This window comes from Symsagittifera roscoffensis, chromosome 7 (genome assembly GCF_963678635.1).
Source record: "Symsagittifera roscoffensis chromosome 7, txSymRosc1.1, whole genome shotgun sequence".
In the NCBI taxonomy this organism is placed as follows: domain Eukaryota; kingdom Metazoa; phylum Xenacoelomorpha; order Acoela; family Convolutidae; genus Symsagittifera; species Symsagittifera roscoffensis.
In genome coordinates, this window is record NC_087068.1 from 54,985,094 (window position 1) to 54,999,159 (window position 14,066).

At 35.4% G+C, this 14,066-nt stretch overlaps 1 protein-coding gene across 1 annotated transcript in view; it reads right to left on the bottom strand.

Moving 5' to 3' along the window:
* LOC134851813 (leucine-rich repeat serine/threonine-protein kinase 2-like) overlaps positions 1-14,066 on the bottom strand; it is a 41,367-nt gene that overhangs the window by 2,311 nt on the left and 24,990 nt on the right. The window contains exons 8-14 of the mRNA XM_063868062.1: positions 11,219-11,344; positions 10,524-10,666; positions 10,003-10,165; positions 7,011-7,188; positions 6,324-6,570; positions 5,926-6,040; positions 5,065-5,283 (exon numbers count right to left, since the gene is read on the bottom strand). Of these exons, the coding sequence (XP_063724132.1) occupies positions 5,065-5,283; positions 5,926-6,040; positions 6,324-6,570; positions 7,011-7,188; positions 10,003-10,165; positions 10,524-10,666; positions 11,219-11,344 (1,191 nt within the window). The remainder of the gene's footprint in view (positions 1-5,064; positions 5,284-5,925; positions 6,041-6,323; positions 6,571-7,010; positions 7,189-10,002; positions 10,166-10,523; positions 10,667-11,218; positions 11,345-14,066) is intronic.

The window sequence follows — 14,066 nt, forward strand, 5'->3', positions numbered from 1 at the left end:
AGGAAAAATACCATTGGACAGAAAGATCACTCATTTTCACTCCCCGTTCAAAGCTATCCAAACAAAAGGCAGAGGAGTTCCCTTACATCTATTAGAAAGTGTAAAAATAGAACTAAATAGAATGGAACAAGAGGCGCATTTTGTGAAACTAAATAAATGTGACGAAGACTGTTTCATTAGTCCAACTGTAATCACAAGGAAAAAGGATGGCCGTATCAAATTAGCCCTAGACTCAAAACTACTAAACGATCAGATATTCAAGAACAAATATCAAATGCCAAACATACACTAAGTTATCGGCAACATTGCCCTCCAACTTTCAAATAAAACTCAGGGTAAGTATGGTTCAGCAATTAAGACTTAAAAAATGCATACAGTCAATTATAATTATGCAATGACAAGAGAAAACGATGCAATTTCGGCCTCGTTTGGGGTGAAACCACCGAGACATATCGTTTTTTAACGGGATTCTACGGACTGGGCGATATGCCTAATGAATTTAAAAGGGTAATGGATTCGCTACTAAAAGATATCCCATTTACCAACTGTTATATTGACGACATTTTAATAGCCTCAAAAGGATCTTTAGAAGAACACAAAGCGATACTCTTGAAGTTTTTAAACATTTTGGATAGTAAGAACATGGCAGTCAAGTGGGAGAAATGTGCGTTCTTTCAAAAGGACATAGATTGGCTGGGATTCAAGATATACCAACCGGGGGTAAAACCATTGGTGGGGAAATCAGACTCAATAAAAAATCTCCCGAACACGAAAAATATTTCCGAATTAAGGTCATTCTTTGGCTCGATAAAGCAATACATGAAGTTAATCCCGAATTTATCAACCCTAAGTTCTCCGTTACTTCCTTTATTAGTGAAACAAAATCAGTTTACCATTGGGACGAGTCCCATACGAAAACTTTCGAAGAATTAAAAAGGCAGATTGTAAATATAACAGAGAACATTCACTTCGACATAAAAAGGACGTCAAGACTAAAAACAGATGCTTCGGACAGTGGGTTGGGATCCACACTAGAACAGTGGGACGGAGAAAAATGGCTAATTATAGCATTCGCCTTCCAATTTTTAAATCATCAAGAAATGAAATACTCGACAATGAAATGGAACTTTGGGGAGTGGTCTGGGCTAATGAGCATTTCAAAATTACTTATATGGCGCCAAGTTCAAAATTGTTACTGACTACAAGGCTTTTTTATCGGCATTAAACGCAAATAAAAGTATTGAAACAATGCACAGCAGACTGACCCGTTGGGTAAATCGACTTTTACCTTTTTTTTTAAAATCAAACATATCCCAGGAAAAGAAAAGGGATTCACAGATTTATTATCGAGATTACCAACAGGAAAAGCCCTGGGCGGAAAGAAATAATTAGAAAAACACATCCAACGGTCGTTCTTCGCGAATGTTCTTAAATTCGTCACAGACGCAATACGAATTTGCAATTCTAATTACTCGCGTTCAGAGTCTTGCACAAGCGGTTGTATTCCTCAAAATCTTGCCAAATTCAATTTTAATTAATTTTTACTTTCAGACAAAACAAATTTCTTTTTTAAATCTCATTCTTTATTAGCAAACTGGTCGATCGAAATCAAGCAGACGAAAATACATTTATAGAATTCCTTTTGTCAGACAAAACATCAAAAATTTCCCTTCGGGCAGAAAGCCAAGGAATTACATTAAACTTCGATAACGACATTATATCGGAAATAGACAAAAAAATTCTCGCCAAATACATAGGAGAACTAAAGTTACCCAGTACCCCACTAGTACTTACGGAACACTGCTCAAAAAAATTACTCAAATTAATGACAAACGAGGAAAAAATACTAAAGGACGTGAAGAAGGCAGTGGAAGACGGCAGACCCCTGGATAGATTTGGAGCTTATCTAAAAACCTTCCAACGGGATATCCATGTGAAGGAAGGACTTTTGATTATTGACAACAAACTACTAGTACCAGCAGCTCTGAGATCTCCATTCATGTCACTACTACACGAAACGCACCCAGGACAGTTCGGAATGAAATCGCTAGCGGAAAATATATGGTGGCCACACTTGTATAGAGAGATTTACTACAACGGGAAAAACTGCATTCAGTGCATAGAGGCGGGTAAGAAATTTAAAGTTATTTTGTGCTCAAAAATTATAGACAAATTACCAGTCTTATCAGAACCAAATGAACAATTAGACTTGGACTTTGCTGGCCCATTGGAGAAAATTTGGGGAACTTCAAAATACCTCATTCTATGCATAGATCGATTCTCAAAATTCCCGTCGGCTAAAGTAGCGAACAATACCTCGGCTTCCCTGTCTAGGTATTTATGTCGGATTACTGTCATCTACGGAGTCTATTAGAGCGGAACACGGGTCATGTTTCATTTTGAACGTTTTTAAGAACTAATGCGAGAAGAAGAATATTAATCTAATTTTTTGTACAGTCGGAGATCATAGATCCAATGGAGTCGTAGAACGCCTCATTTATACGATAAAAGCAAAACTGATAGCAATGTCGTTTAACGAACCTAAGTCAACTCTAAATGTGGCAATTGATAAAATCATTTGGAACCTTCGTTCAACGAAAAAATCATCCATTGGATGTTCCACCTTTTTAAAACATTTTAATAGATCACCCAATACATTCTCGAAATCATTGGTCTCACACGCCATTAAATTAGATAAAGAGAAGTCAATTTTGTCGAGAGAGAGCACAGGACTGGGGAGCGAATGACATCATAGAGGACGATTATTTGGAAGAAACACTACGGGACAGGAGGGGACACGAGAGCGACCCGACGGATAAAACCGATCAAGACCTACAGACAGCCCCACTTTCTAACCCCTTCAGTCAAGGAGGTAATTGGTTTAGGAAGACAGTTAACAGAAGGGAAGGCGAACCGTATTTTAAACTCATTGACGGAAAACCTTTGTCTGATACAACACATAAGGTAACCTTAGATAATGGCCATGTACTTAGAAAATCGGATCTCGCCTTCAAGAAAACTAAATCTTTGGCTCCTAGTAAACTTTTATCGGTACCGAATACATTAGTAAGTAATTATGATTAAGCAGGGAAACTCAAGAGAATTTCTCCGTGTAGAAGAAGGGACTCCAATGAACTGGCCCATCGACAGCATACATACCAACGGAAGCGAATGTTACGAAAAAGACTAAAACAAAAGTCTTAGCCATTAAATGTTCAAATTTCGTTTACTCGGATCTTTCTTCTTCACTAGACTTAGATCATTGGCAAAATGTGTTAGAGGATTGTTTGGGAGCTGAACCGGTGGCTGTTCATAGTTCCCAAACGTTTAGTGGTGATAGTGTTTTAGCTCAGTCATGACGAACATTTGCAAGTGAAGCCACTCCCACAACGCTCATCACATCAACCGATGGCACCAGTGACAACCCAATATCAATTGCGAGCTCACCGGAGAAAATAATGAGGGCAGTAACAGAATTCCTTATGTGCAGTTCGTCGCGCTCAAGAAAAAACCCAGGCCTACCCAAATTCTATGGAGAAAGGCGGTTCATTGAACAGGCGTCACCTGCAACCGCGATTACGGACACCCTGGACTCGGAAGAAGAGCCACTTATAATTTTCTCGGCGACCAAAAAAGCCATGACGACTTTTTCCCTTGATTCACCTTCAGCTTGACACCACTGGAGGATGTATTACCCAAACCAACCTTAGTGGCTGAAACAACTCAAGGATCAACCTCGACCACTTCTTCAATGAATTCGAAAATTGCAGTCATATCATCTCCATTGGTAGAAGGTTTAGTGGATATTCAAAATTACGAGGAAAGCGATATATCATCGATTATAGATACAGAAGTCAGAAAAGAGGCCGACAATTTTCATGAAACATTTAAAGCCACATCATAAAACTCATATAACTCACGTGTTTATTTCGAACTCGAAGTAGCGTTAACTTTTACCATTGGTATTATTATTTCACTTTATTTTCCAATTCCTAACGTTAGCGAAATTTTACATTAGACCTTAGATTAATCTATTTTTATTTCAGTTAACAGTTTAGTTTAGTTTGTTCTATTTGTTAATATGATACATAACTTTCTATTACCTAGTGGTTCATTCGCTGTATATATCTGTATAATTTTGTAGGGAGCCTGTAAATACTATCACATATTCATCTCCATGTTAATTTGTATATTCTCTGTATATTCCATTGGTGCTAAAAGTTGATTCTTTTTGTTTCAAACTTTAGCTCTTGTGGAGTGAGGGGAGAATGGAGTATATGTGCAATATTGGCTACCCAGTGATAGTGCAGATACAATTTTTCAAGCTTTGGGGATTGTTGTGATTATGTATTGTTAAGTTGACTTTTATCAGTTAATAACATACCAGTTAGGTGGTAGCCGTGCGAAGTCCAGTGGACTTCGCGTCACTAGTTGCTCTATTTAGACATCGGTGAGTTTTAATTCAACCACATTATTTCAGTCTTTTAACTTAGTTTAGTTAGATTAGTTTAACAGTGGTATTTGCACACTTTTAATACTAATAAATCTTGTTTGTTAGAACTGCATAGCTTTACGAGAATGATTTTTTTATCAGCTGTGTCAGGTAAAAAAAAAGATTTGTGCAGCATGGGTCATTGAACGATTATGCAAAGTTAATGATCAATTTCACCAAGTCAAAGATTTTTTTTTTCAAAAATTGCATACCGATGTTGTTATAACTTGTATAGCTTAAAAAATGGCGCAAACTGGCCAAACTTTGCTGCTCACTAATATATTTTTGACTCATATTTTGGGAACGAAGAAAAAAAATCTTTTGTTCTTGTTCAGTCGAGATTATGAAATTAATCTCCTGGCGAAAAAACTAAGTTTGTTCCAAATAATCAAAGGGGGGTGTGGTGGTGTTCTTGGTAGGTGGGAGAGGGGGGGGGGGTGTTTTTTTTGGGAGGTGGGGAAAAGGGGTAATTTTAGTTCTTCATAAAAAGTTTTGGTCCGCTTGAAGGGGAGTGAGTGCACTTAAAAATTTTGAGCTCTTTGAAGCCTTTTGTTCCGTTCCTGGTTTCAAACCTTGTCAGTGTCATCTGCATGATATAGATTTAGAACCACGACATGTCCACTCTTCAAGGACACCCACAGAGTGTGATCGCCCACCAGTGTCATGTCTCTGATGCTGTACACACTCTTCTGCTTGTCCAGCACTGCAGTAGATTTGAACACTCGGGGTGAGGAGAGGTCAAGTTTGCAGACAAGTTGCAGGCAACTCGTGCCAGAGATCCAGATATAGGTCTGGGATAGAGAAACAAGTTATTAAACAATTTGAATTTTTTGTTAACAGCAGAAAACTGGTGCAAGAGATCCAGATATAGGTCTGGGATAGAGAAACAAGTTATTAAACAATTTGAATTTTTTGTTAACAGCAGAAAACTGGTGCAAGAGATCCAGATATAGGTCTGGGATAGAAAAAAAGTCAGGAATTTATAGTAACAAACATCTGCGGCTCTTTTCCAGTTCCCCCCTTTCAAACTCAATTTTGAAAAACTTATTTAACGTTGTCATAATGCAGGGAAATTTGGCGTGGTGAACAAATCGACAACTGTGAACAGATTTGTTCTTCATACTTTGCAGCGTAAGATCACGCATTCAGCCGTAATAAAACGTAAACCAAACATAAAACTCGGTTTTTTGAAGGGGGAACTTTAAAAGAGCCACATCTGCATAACAAGTTCAAGTATTTTCAGATGGAAAAACAAAAAATATATCTTGTTCGAAATTACTCAATTCCAGGAACGATTACAACTGATTTTCGGTCAAACAGTCGATTCAAAAATATAGATTTTTTCTATATACTCCAAGAGCTAAAAAAAAAGATGATCTGCAAATTCTGAACTTGAAAATGTTCAAAACGCAGTGGGTGAATATGAAACTGACCTCTAAGACTGGGTTCCTAATTCTGGACAGTACGACATGATCGCCATGCACAAGCAGTTTGTTAATAGCCGCTTCTTTGGGGTCAAAGGTTGAACAGAAGATCTCTCTGCCAAAACTACAAACGGGAGAAAATGATTTATTGTATTTCTATAATAAACAGTTGAAAATTTACAATAATAATGAGAAAAATTAGAAGAACGACGAATAATGATAAAATTAGGCGTTTCAAGATAAACGGAAATTTAGGCTATTTTTAAAGAAAAAAATTATACGAAAAAAATCACTTCGAATTACCTTTTTTTTTCAAAAAGGAATTTTTAGTCAAGGAATCTGAAAAACGAACATTTAAAATAAACTAAAAAATGATAATTTATGTAAATTTTAGTTAAGACACTGACCTGTTATTTTTATAAACGGGTTTCGGCTCAACTCCGAACACTTCAAACGTGTCTTGTGTCTGTTCACTCAGTCGCCTGTCGCTCAAAAACACCTCGTAATACATCAACTGGGAGCCACAAGAGAGCCACAGCAAATCCTCTTTAGTGTTGATGAGGTTGCAGATGGGAGTCTCGGCTGTGTCTCGTCCGAAGTCGGAGACCATTTTGAAAATGAACATCTCATTTTGGTAACTCGTGAAGTCCACATCTGACAATTTAGAGAGACTACATTTTAATTAATTTTTTTTTGAAATTTAGGGAACTAGTTTTTTGTAAGTTTTTTGAAATTTAAGGAAACTATATTTTAATTAGATTTTTTGAATAGTTTAAAATTTCCTGATTGAAAATTGATTCTTGATAAAATTAAAAATTTTACAATGCAGTTCATCGAAATTGGGCTATTTGCATCGAAAAGCAACAGCTAAAAAGTCAACTCAAATTTAAATAAACTGGCTTTTTGAACGATTGTATTTAAGGCCATGCGTATTTTGACAGAAAAAAGCATAAAAATCCAAACTAAAGCGTATAATTGGATGAAACAAGCACTTCTAAATATGCGTTTCTCATCAATAAAAATCGAAATGGTGAAAAGATTAAAAATTATCATTTATTGGGTTCGTTTTTGGCACCGAATTTAAAATGCAGTCCCTGATAGCAGGTTAATTCTGTCGACACACACTAAAGTGCCCGAAGCGAGGCCGAGCATGATTACTTCGGAGTTGTCGTGGGTGATGCAGCTGATCAGACTGAGGATCGTGTCTCCCGGAAATTGGAGCAGTTTGGAGAAGTCATTGTTTGACTGCAGATTCATTTTGTAGAGGGATCCCTAAAGACAGCAGAGAAGGTTACGACAACTGCGTATAATAGAGGATACATTAGTGCGCCGAGTGGGGGGGGGGATTGACCGCCCCCTCTCAATTCTAACTGCCGAATTTTTTCAAAGGGTCCTTTTTTGATATAATTTTACGAGGTCAATTTTTGATGGTTGCCCGCACTGAAGTTTCATGGATAATAATCGATTATATTGGATTTTGATTGTCAGTCTCTACAAAATAACAAAAATAATCGATTATAATCGATTGAAAATGGATTATAATGATAATATTTTTTAAGCAATAAAATTCCAATATAATCGATTATAATCGATTATAATCGATCATTTTCAAAAAATTTTATCAAAAGAAAACTAATCCATTTCAATCCTTTATAATGGATTATAATCTATTTATTCAAATCTTTTTGTGTGTTGTTTTTTTTCATAATTTTGTTAAACTTAAGTTAATTATTTTGTTCTCTCGCTTAATTTCATTTTTTCCTATTTTCAATCGAGTTATGAAAAATTACAAGAAGTTACATATAGATCCCACACCAATTCCCCCCCTACGCTTATCCGTACTACAGTTAGATGTCCCCTAGCCAGAGAGAGAGAGAGAGGGGGGGTACGTCGTCATTGGTTTTTTTTTGGGGGGGAGGGGGGGGTTACGTTGGGGGAGGGGGGGGGGGGTGAATTCGTTGGGGGAGGGGGGGGGGGGTACGTTGGGGTGGATTGATACGTTGGGGGGATGGATACGTTGGGGGGGGGGGTGCGTTGGGGGGTACGTTGGGGAGGGGGAGGGGGAACGTTGGGGAGGGGGTTTGTTGGGTGGGGGGTTTCAAAATGCGTTTTTGGGCACTTTTTGGAAAATTGCTACATATTGGCCGCCCCTGGATGAACGTGTTCGTTCGAGTTTTGCAGAAAGTTGCAAAAATTAGAGTCATTATTTACAAAATTCAATCAATTTTCATGGATTTTATGTACAAAAAATAATCCATTATATTGAAAATAAAAATAGATTTTAATCGAAAATAATGGATTTATATTTTTCCAAAATAATCGATTATAATCGATTAAAAATCGATTACGTGATCTAAATTTGACATGATAATCGATTATATAGACAAAATTGTCGCTAACAAAAATCCACTATAATCGATTATTACTCATGAATCTTCGGTGCGGGTGGTCTGAATATAATCCGTATAAAATGAGCATACAAAAAAGCCGTTAAAATCGATTTAAATAGACTTTATTGTTACTCAAAGCCGTAGGAAAATGAAAACAAAAAAAGTTGACAAAGAAGATTTAAATCGATTTAAATCGGTTGAAATTAATTCTTAAGCTACATTTTTCAATCAAACTAAAGTGACTTTAAATCAATTTATTTTAGATTCCTGCTACATTATCTGCAAAAATCGATTTAATCCATTTCTTCCTAGTGTGGTTACCTTTCTACCTTTCTTAAGTTTTTGGTTAAAGGAATACAATAAAAAGTCTGTTTTTGTGCGTAGTAGATAGAAAATACTACAAATTTAAAGCTCAAATTTTGGTTCAGATAAAAAGTTTTCAGCAACGTCAATTTTTAGGGGACCATGACTAAAGTTGAAATAATTGTGTTTCGTCAAAAAAATCTGCTAAACTATAGAACCAATTGTTTGAATATTAGCTGCTAGAGAAACTTAGCACAATGCTGAGTAATAGGGATAACGACCAGGGGCGGATTGTAACATTTTCGTTCGAAAATTTTGACGACTTTCTTTTTTTTAGGTCGAGCAAATTGATTTTCCGAGCTCTCCTGAACCGTTTTTGGGCACTTTTTGGGAAAGTTTGACAGAAAATTTCGTTTTTTTTTTGGCGCGCGCTCTCCCTCAAAGTTAGTATATATTGGCACCTTTAGAAAAGTTTTTGGTTCTCTAGGCCAAAAATGAATTTCTTAAAAATTACCAAAGGGGGGACCCTTTGGGTCGGCAAGGGGTCGAATCCCTGAGGGGAGGGCGTCCCCCCCTAAATCCGCCCCTGGTAACGACGAATTTTCCCACTTCCAATAAATTTCATCTACTTCAATGCGAAATTAATGACGCAGTTTTGGCTTTTGTCACTGGAAGAAACTATACTGTACTAATGTCTGTTAAAGAGTCGCTTCAGGTGTCTCACTGAAGAAAACTCAAGCGACCTTTACTGACGCTAGTATGTGATAGTTTTCATGCCGTGACAAAAAATAGTCCACTTAAAATAGTCCATTGAATTTGATGAATTTGGTTGCAAACGGAAAAGTTAGTTACTAGGCAATATTTTAGCCACTAAGCAATATCTTAAAGGTTTTAGTCAGGGGCAAATTTTTGATTTAACCAAGTGAGGGTTGGAGTTTTTCAAAAAAGTGTCAACTTTTTAAAGGTCGACCAAATTGATTTTCTGAGCTGTATTAAGATCCGTTTTTGAACAAAATTTTGCACCAAAGCGAACTTTTTGAAAAACAGGCGCATTTTAGACATTTTTTGGAAAAATTTCTTTACAAAATACCGTGTTTTCCGGCTTGCGCTCCCCCCTCAAAATTACTAAGTCTTGGCGACGAGATCGCCTTCAGAAAAGTTATAGAATCGGTCAGCCAAAATTGAGGTCTTAAAATAGTTCCAAGAGGGGCAATCTTTGGGTCGGATGGGGGTTCTCTCCCTGAGGCGAAAAAAACGTCCATTTAACACGCACACCCCAACCCACACCATCCGCTACTGGTTTCAGCTACAAGTTTAAGGACAGAGATAAATGAGTGTTTTTTTTTGTGGTGGATGGATGCGTTGATTTATTTGTTCGTTTTTTATCTCTTACCTGCAAGGTTCCGATGAGTATCTCTTCATCGGATACTATTTTGAGACACATGATCTCCTTCTCAGGCACTGCTATTGCAGTGTGTGTGGTCTTTGCGTTAGAGTACTCGATACTGATGACATGTGACTTCGTCTCCTTGTCAGATCCAGTCCCGATTAGAATCCTGATTTTGGAAAAAAAAAATTGAAAGAAAATTGCAGAAAAATATAGCAAAAAATTTACAATTCGGAAAAAGTTTAACTTTTGCAGAAGAATACTTTTTTGACCAAAAAGATCAGAAGATATACTAACTGAATTTCAGCAAACTGTTTGCGTTCTGCGTAGTCTAGGACCTAGAGTTTCAATGGAAATAAGTTAAGAAGATTTGAAAAATTAACAGTTTCCTTCAAAAAACTGCCATTCAGTTTGAAAACCAGGCGAGGCGGCAAATTTCTTTTTATTTGACTTTCATTTCTAGAGTTTTTTGTGGTCAATATTGATCTTTAATAACATTTCTTCAGTTGTATGTGAACTAAGTTAACCTCAGGGATTCGTCGTCTGTTTCTCGTCTGATTGCTGAGATGCAGTTGACCACGTAGTTGTCAGTCAGATCTTTAGGCAGTTTGACCCTCCTCCTCATCAGCTGGAAGTCATACGCCTGGATCACCTGGACCAAATCTGCTGACTACAAGAAAAAGTACCGTAGAACTCAATTAGAACACATTTTGCTTGTAAATTTGAAAAAAAAAAAACATTTTTTGATTGAACGCCGCATTTTAACAAGAAAATTTTTAATATCCCCTGTATTACCTAGTATAAAACCTGCAAAAAATTAACCCAAAGCTTATGCAGATAACTTTTTTTTCTTCACAAAAATGGAACCCGCCTTAGCAACTGAAGGGGTTATTTAAAGAAATCTTTGAATTGAGTTGCGCCTTACAGCAGAACCATATCTTCTATCGAATTAAGTAAGAAAGAAAAAAATTCAAATTAGTTCAGTTTGCGCATACAGATTTCTCCACAAATAAAACAAGAGCTGTAGGTTGTTTACTGTGTAGGTAGAAAAGTATAATTCGACCTCAAATATAAAAAATGGAAAGCTGAACAAAAAACTTTTTTTTTAAAGAAGATATTGATCGTTATGAAAAGTTGAGATTTCGCAAAGTTATATTTTGAAAAACCTGTGTTTATTTATGTTTTAATTAATTATTCAATTAGTGTCTAATTGAATTCGTGCCCGGGGTCTTTCGTCTTCTTTGGGATCAGTGCAGTGAAAGATTAGAGACTCAATGTCTGGCCAGGGCGCCGCGCCTCTCTCGCTTATAGAGGGGAACTTCATATTAGCCAGAGCTGCCTTCTCCATCTGAAAACAAACTGGAGCAGTCAATCAAAAGTCCAATTTGTGCAATTTCAGCAGCTATAAAAATCTCAATCGAACGGATTCTAAAATGAACACATAATTACACGTATAGGTTGTCTTAAACCTGCCAGCACTCAGTGAAAAAATGATTACAAAGATTTTTATTGTCAGTCTCTAGGGGTTTAAAAAAAATCGATTATAATCGATTAAAACTAAATTATAAGGGTAGTATTTTTCGAAGCAGTAAAATGCATTTTAATCTATTACTTTTCGGAATAAATTTCAAAAATTTTTGTTTGAACTTCAATCCATTTTAATTCGATTAGAACCCATTATTGTTCACCGCTTCAGTTAAGTTTATTGTGGGCGTATCAAACGGTATAATTAATTTTTTTTATTTGTTTAGGTTTAATTAAAAAAATTTTAAAGCAATTTTTCCCAAAAATAAAACCTTGAAATAGTGCGATCTCGTAAAACTTTTAAGCTTCTAATCACAATAAAATCGTATTTACGGATACTAAATGCCCGGGTTGACCTCCATACACCGAAAATGCTTATCATAAAATTCCATACAACAAAAATAATTATCATACAAATCCATACATCAAGTATATGGAGAAAATGCTTGTCATACAATTTTCATACATTTTCGAAAAACAATAGAAAAAAAAATTAAACTATTTCTGCGGCTTTTTAAGAACAGTTGAACAGACTGGTGACAAAAAAAACTGATTTAAAATTTTTTTTTGAAAAAAAATGCTTTCCATACAATTTCAAAAATTTGCCCCAAAATTTTTTTCAACCGCAAATCGAATTTTGTACGAAAACATACATTTTCCGAAAAATTTTTTTTGCATGCAAAATTTATTTTTTTGTGTGCATAACGTAGTCCTGGATACGATAATATAGGTTTTGTTATTCTTTTCGTTTAAAATTGTTTTTTTCAAAAACGCTGAAAATTCTTATTTCTTTTAAATGGTCTGTTTATGTATGCCTTGATCAATGTCTAATAATTTGAAAATTCAAAAACTTAAAATAATCAGCACTGAAAAATTTTGCCAAAAATTAAAAGTTTGTTACTTTTGTTATATCATTTGTGAAAGACACCTAGAAGACACGTCAGGTCGTTTTTCATGCATTGTAAATGTAAGACCGTCCAACCTTTGGTGCTTTGAGTAACCAAGGTCTTCGTCACTTGTGTTCGGTTGCAAACACATCCCAAAATTTTTCAGAATAAAAATTTAGAAACAAAAAACTACTTTTTGGTTTATGGATGAAACACTTACCATACAATTTCCATTTATGGGAAAATGTTTATTCTAGAGTTTTCAGACAATTTTCTGTACGTATGGAATTGTGTTAAAAAGAAATTTCCCATTTGTGACAATTGTATGATAAGCATTTTTGAGCAACCCGGGTAACTAGCTCATAAACGGTTAGAAGCTAGAAGCAGCCAGAGCATACAGAACACTCACCAGCATTGCCCTGATACTATTACTCTTTCTGATTTTGGAAGCTAACACGCGAAATAAATTCAACAAATACTCAAAAATCAGGATGCATATTTTCCGTAATCGCTTTAAAATATGGAATAAGTTGAAAATAAGTCAAATCTCTCGTTTTCAATTTTTTGAACACTTTCATTGTGCAAACCTTTTAAAAAACAATAGCGAGAATATTTCGGACGTATTGAAAGGCAACTGAACATTGTTTGCTGTTTTAAATGGGTCTTAATTTGGGTCTTTTGGTTCAAGTGGGTCTTACTGCTTGTACTATTGGAAAAGCTACAAGCAGTAAGACCCACTTGAACTACCCGCTTCTTGAAAAAGAGCCACGCATACTCCGACCTGTGTTACTCCGACTGTTTATAAAATTGTTATAAGTTAAGTTTATTGTGGGCGTATCAAACGGTATAATTAATTTTTTATTTGTTCAAAATAATTTTAAAAAAATTTTAAGCAATTTTCTGAAAAATAAAACCTTGAGATCGTGCAATCTCGTAAAACTTTTAAACTTCTAATCACGATAAAATCGTATTTACGGATACTAACTAACCGGGTTGACCTTCAGACACCGAAAATGCTTAACATACAATTCCATACAACAAAAATCATTATCATACATATCCATACATCAAGTATATGGAGAAAATGCTTGTCATACAATTTTCATACATTTTCGAAAAACAATAGAAAAAAAATTAAACTATTTCTGCGGCTTTTTAAGAACAGTTGAACAGACTGGTGACAAAAAAAACTGATTCAAAATATTTTTTTGAAAAAAATGCTTTCCATACAATTTTGAAAATTGGCTCCAAAATGTTTTTTCAATCGCAAATCGAATTTTGTACGAAAACAAACATTTTCCGAAAATTTTTTTTTGCATGCAAATTTTAATGTTTTGTGTGCATAACGTAGTCCTGGATACGATAATATTGGTTTTGTTATTTCTTTTTGTTTATAAATGTTTTTTTTTCTTCAAAAACGCTGAAAATTCTTATTTTTTTAAATGTCTGTTCATGTATGCCTTAATCAATGTCTGATAATTTGAAAATTCAAAATTTTAAAATAACCAGCACTGAAAAATTTTGCCAAAAATTAAAAGTTTGTTATTTTTGTTATATCATTTGTGAAAGACATCTCGAAGACACTTCAGGTCGTTTTTCATGCATTGTAAATGTATGACCGTCCAACCTTTGGTGATTTGAGTAACAAAGGTCTTTGAC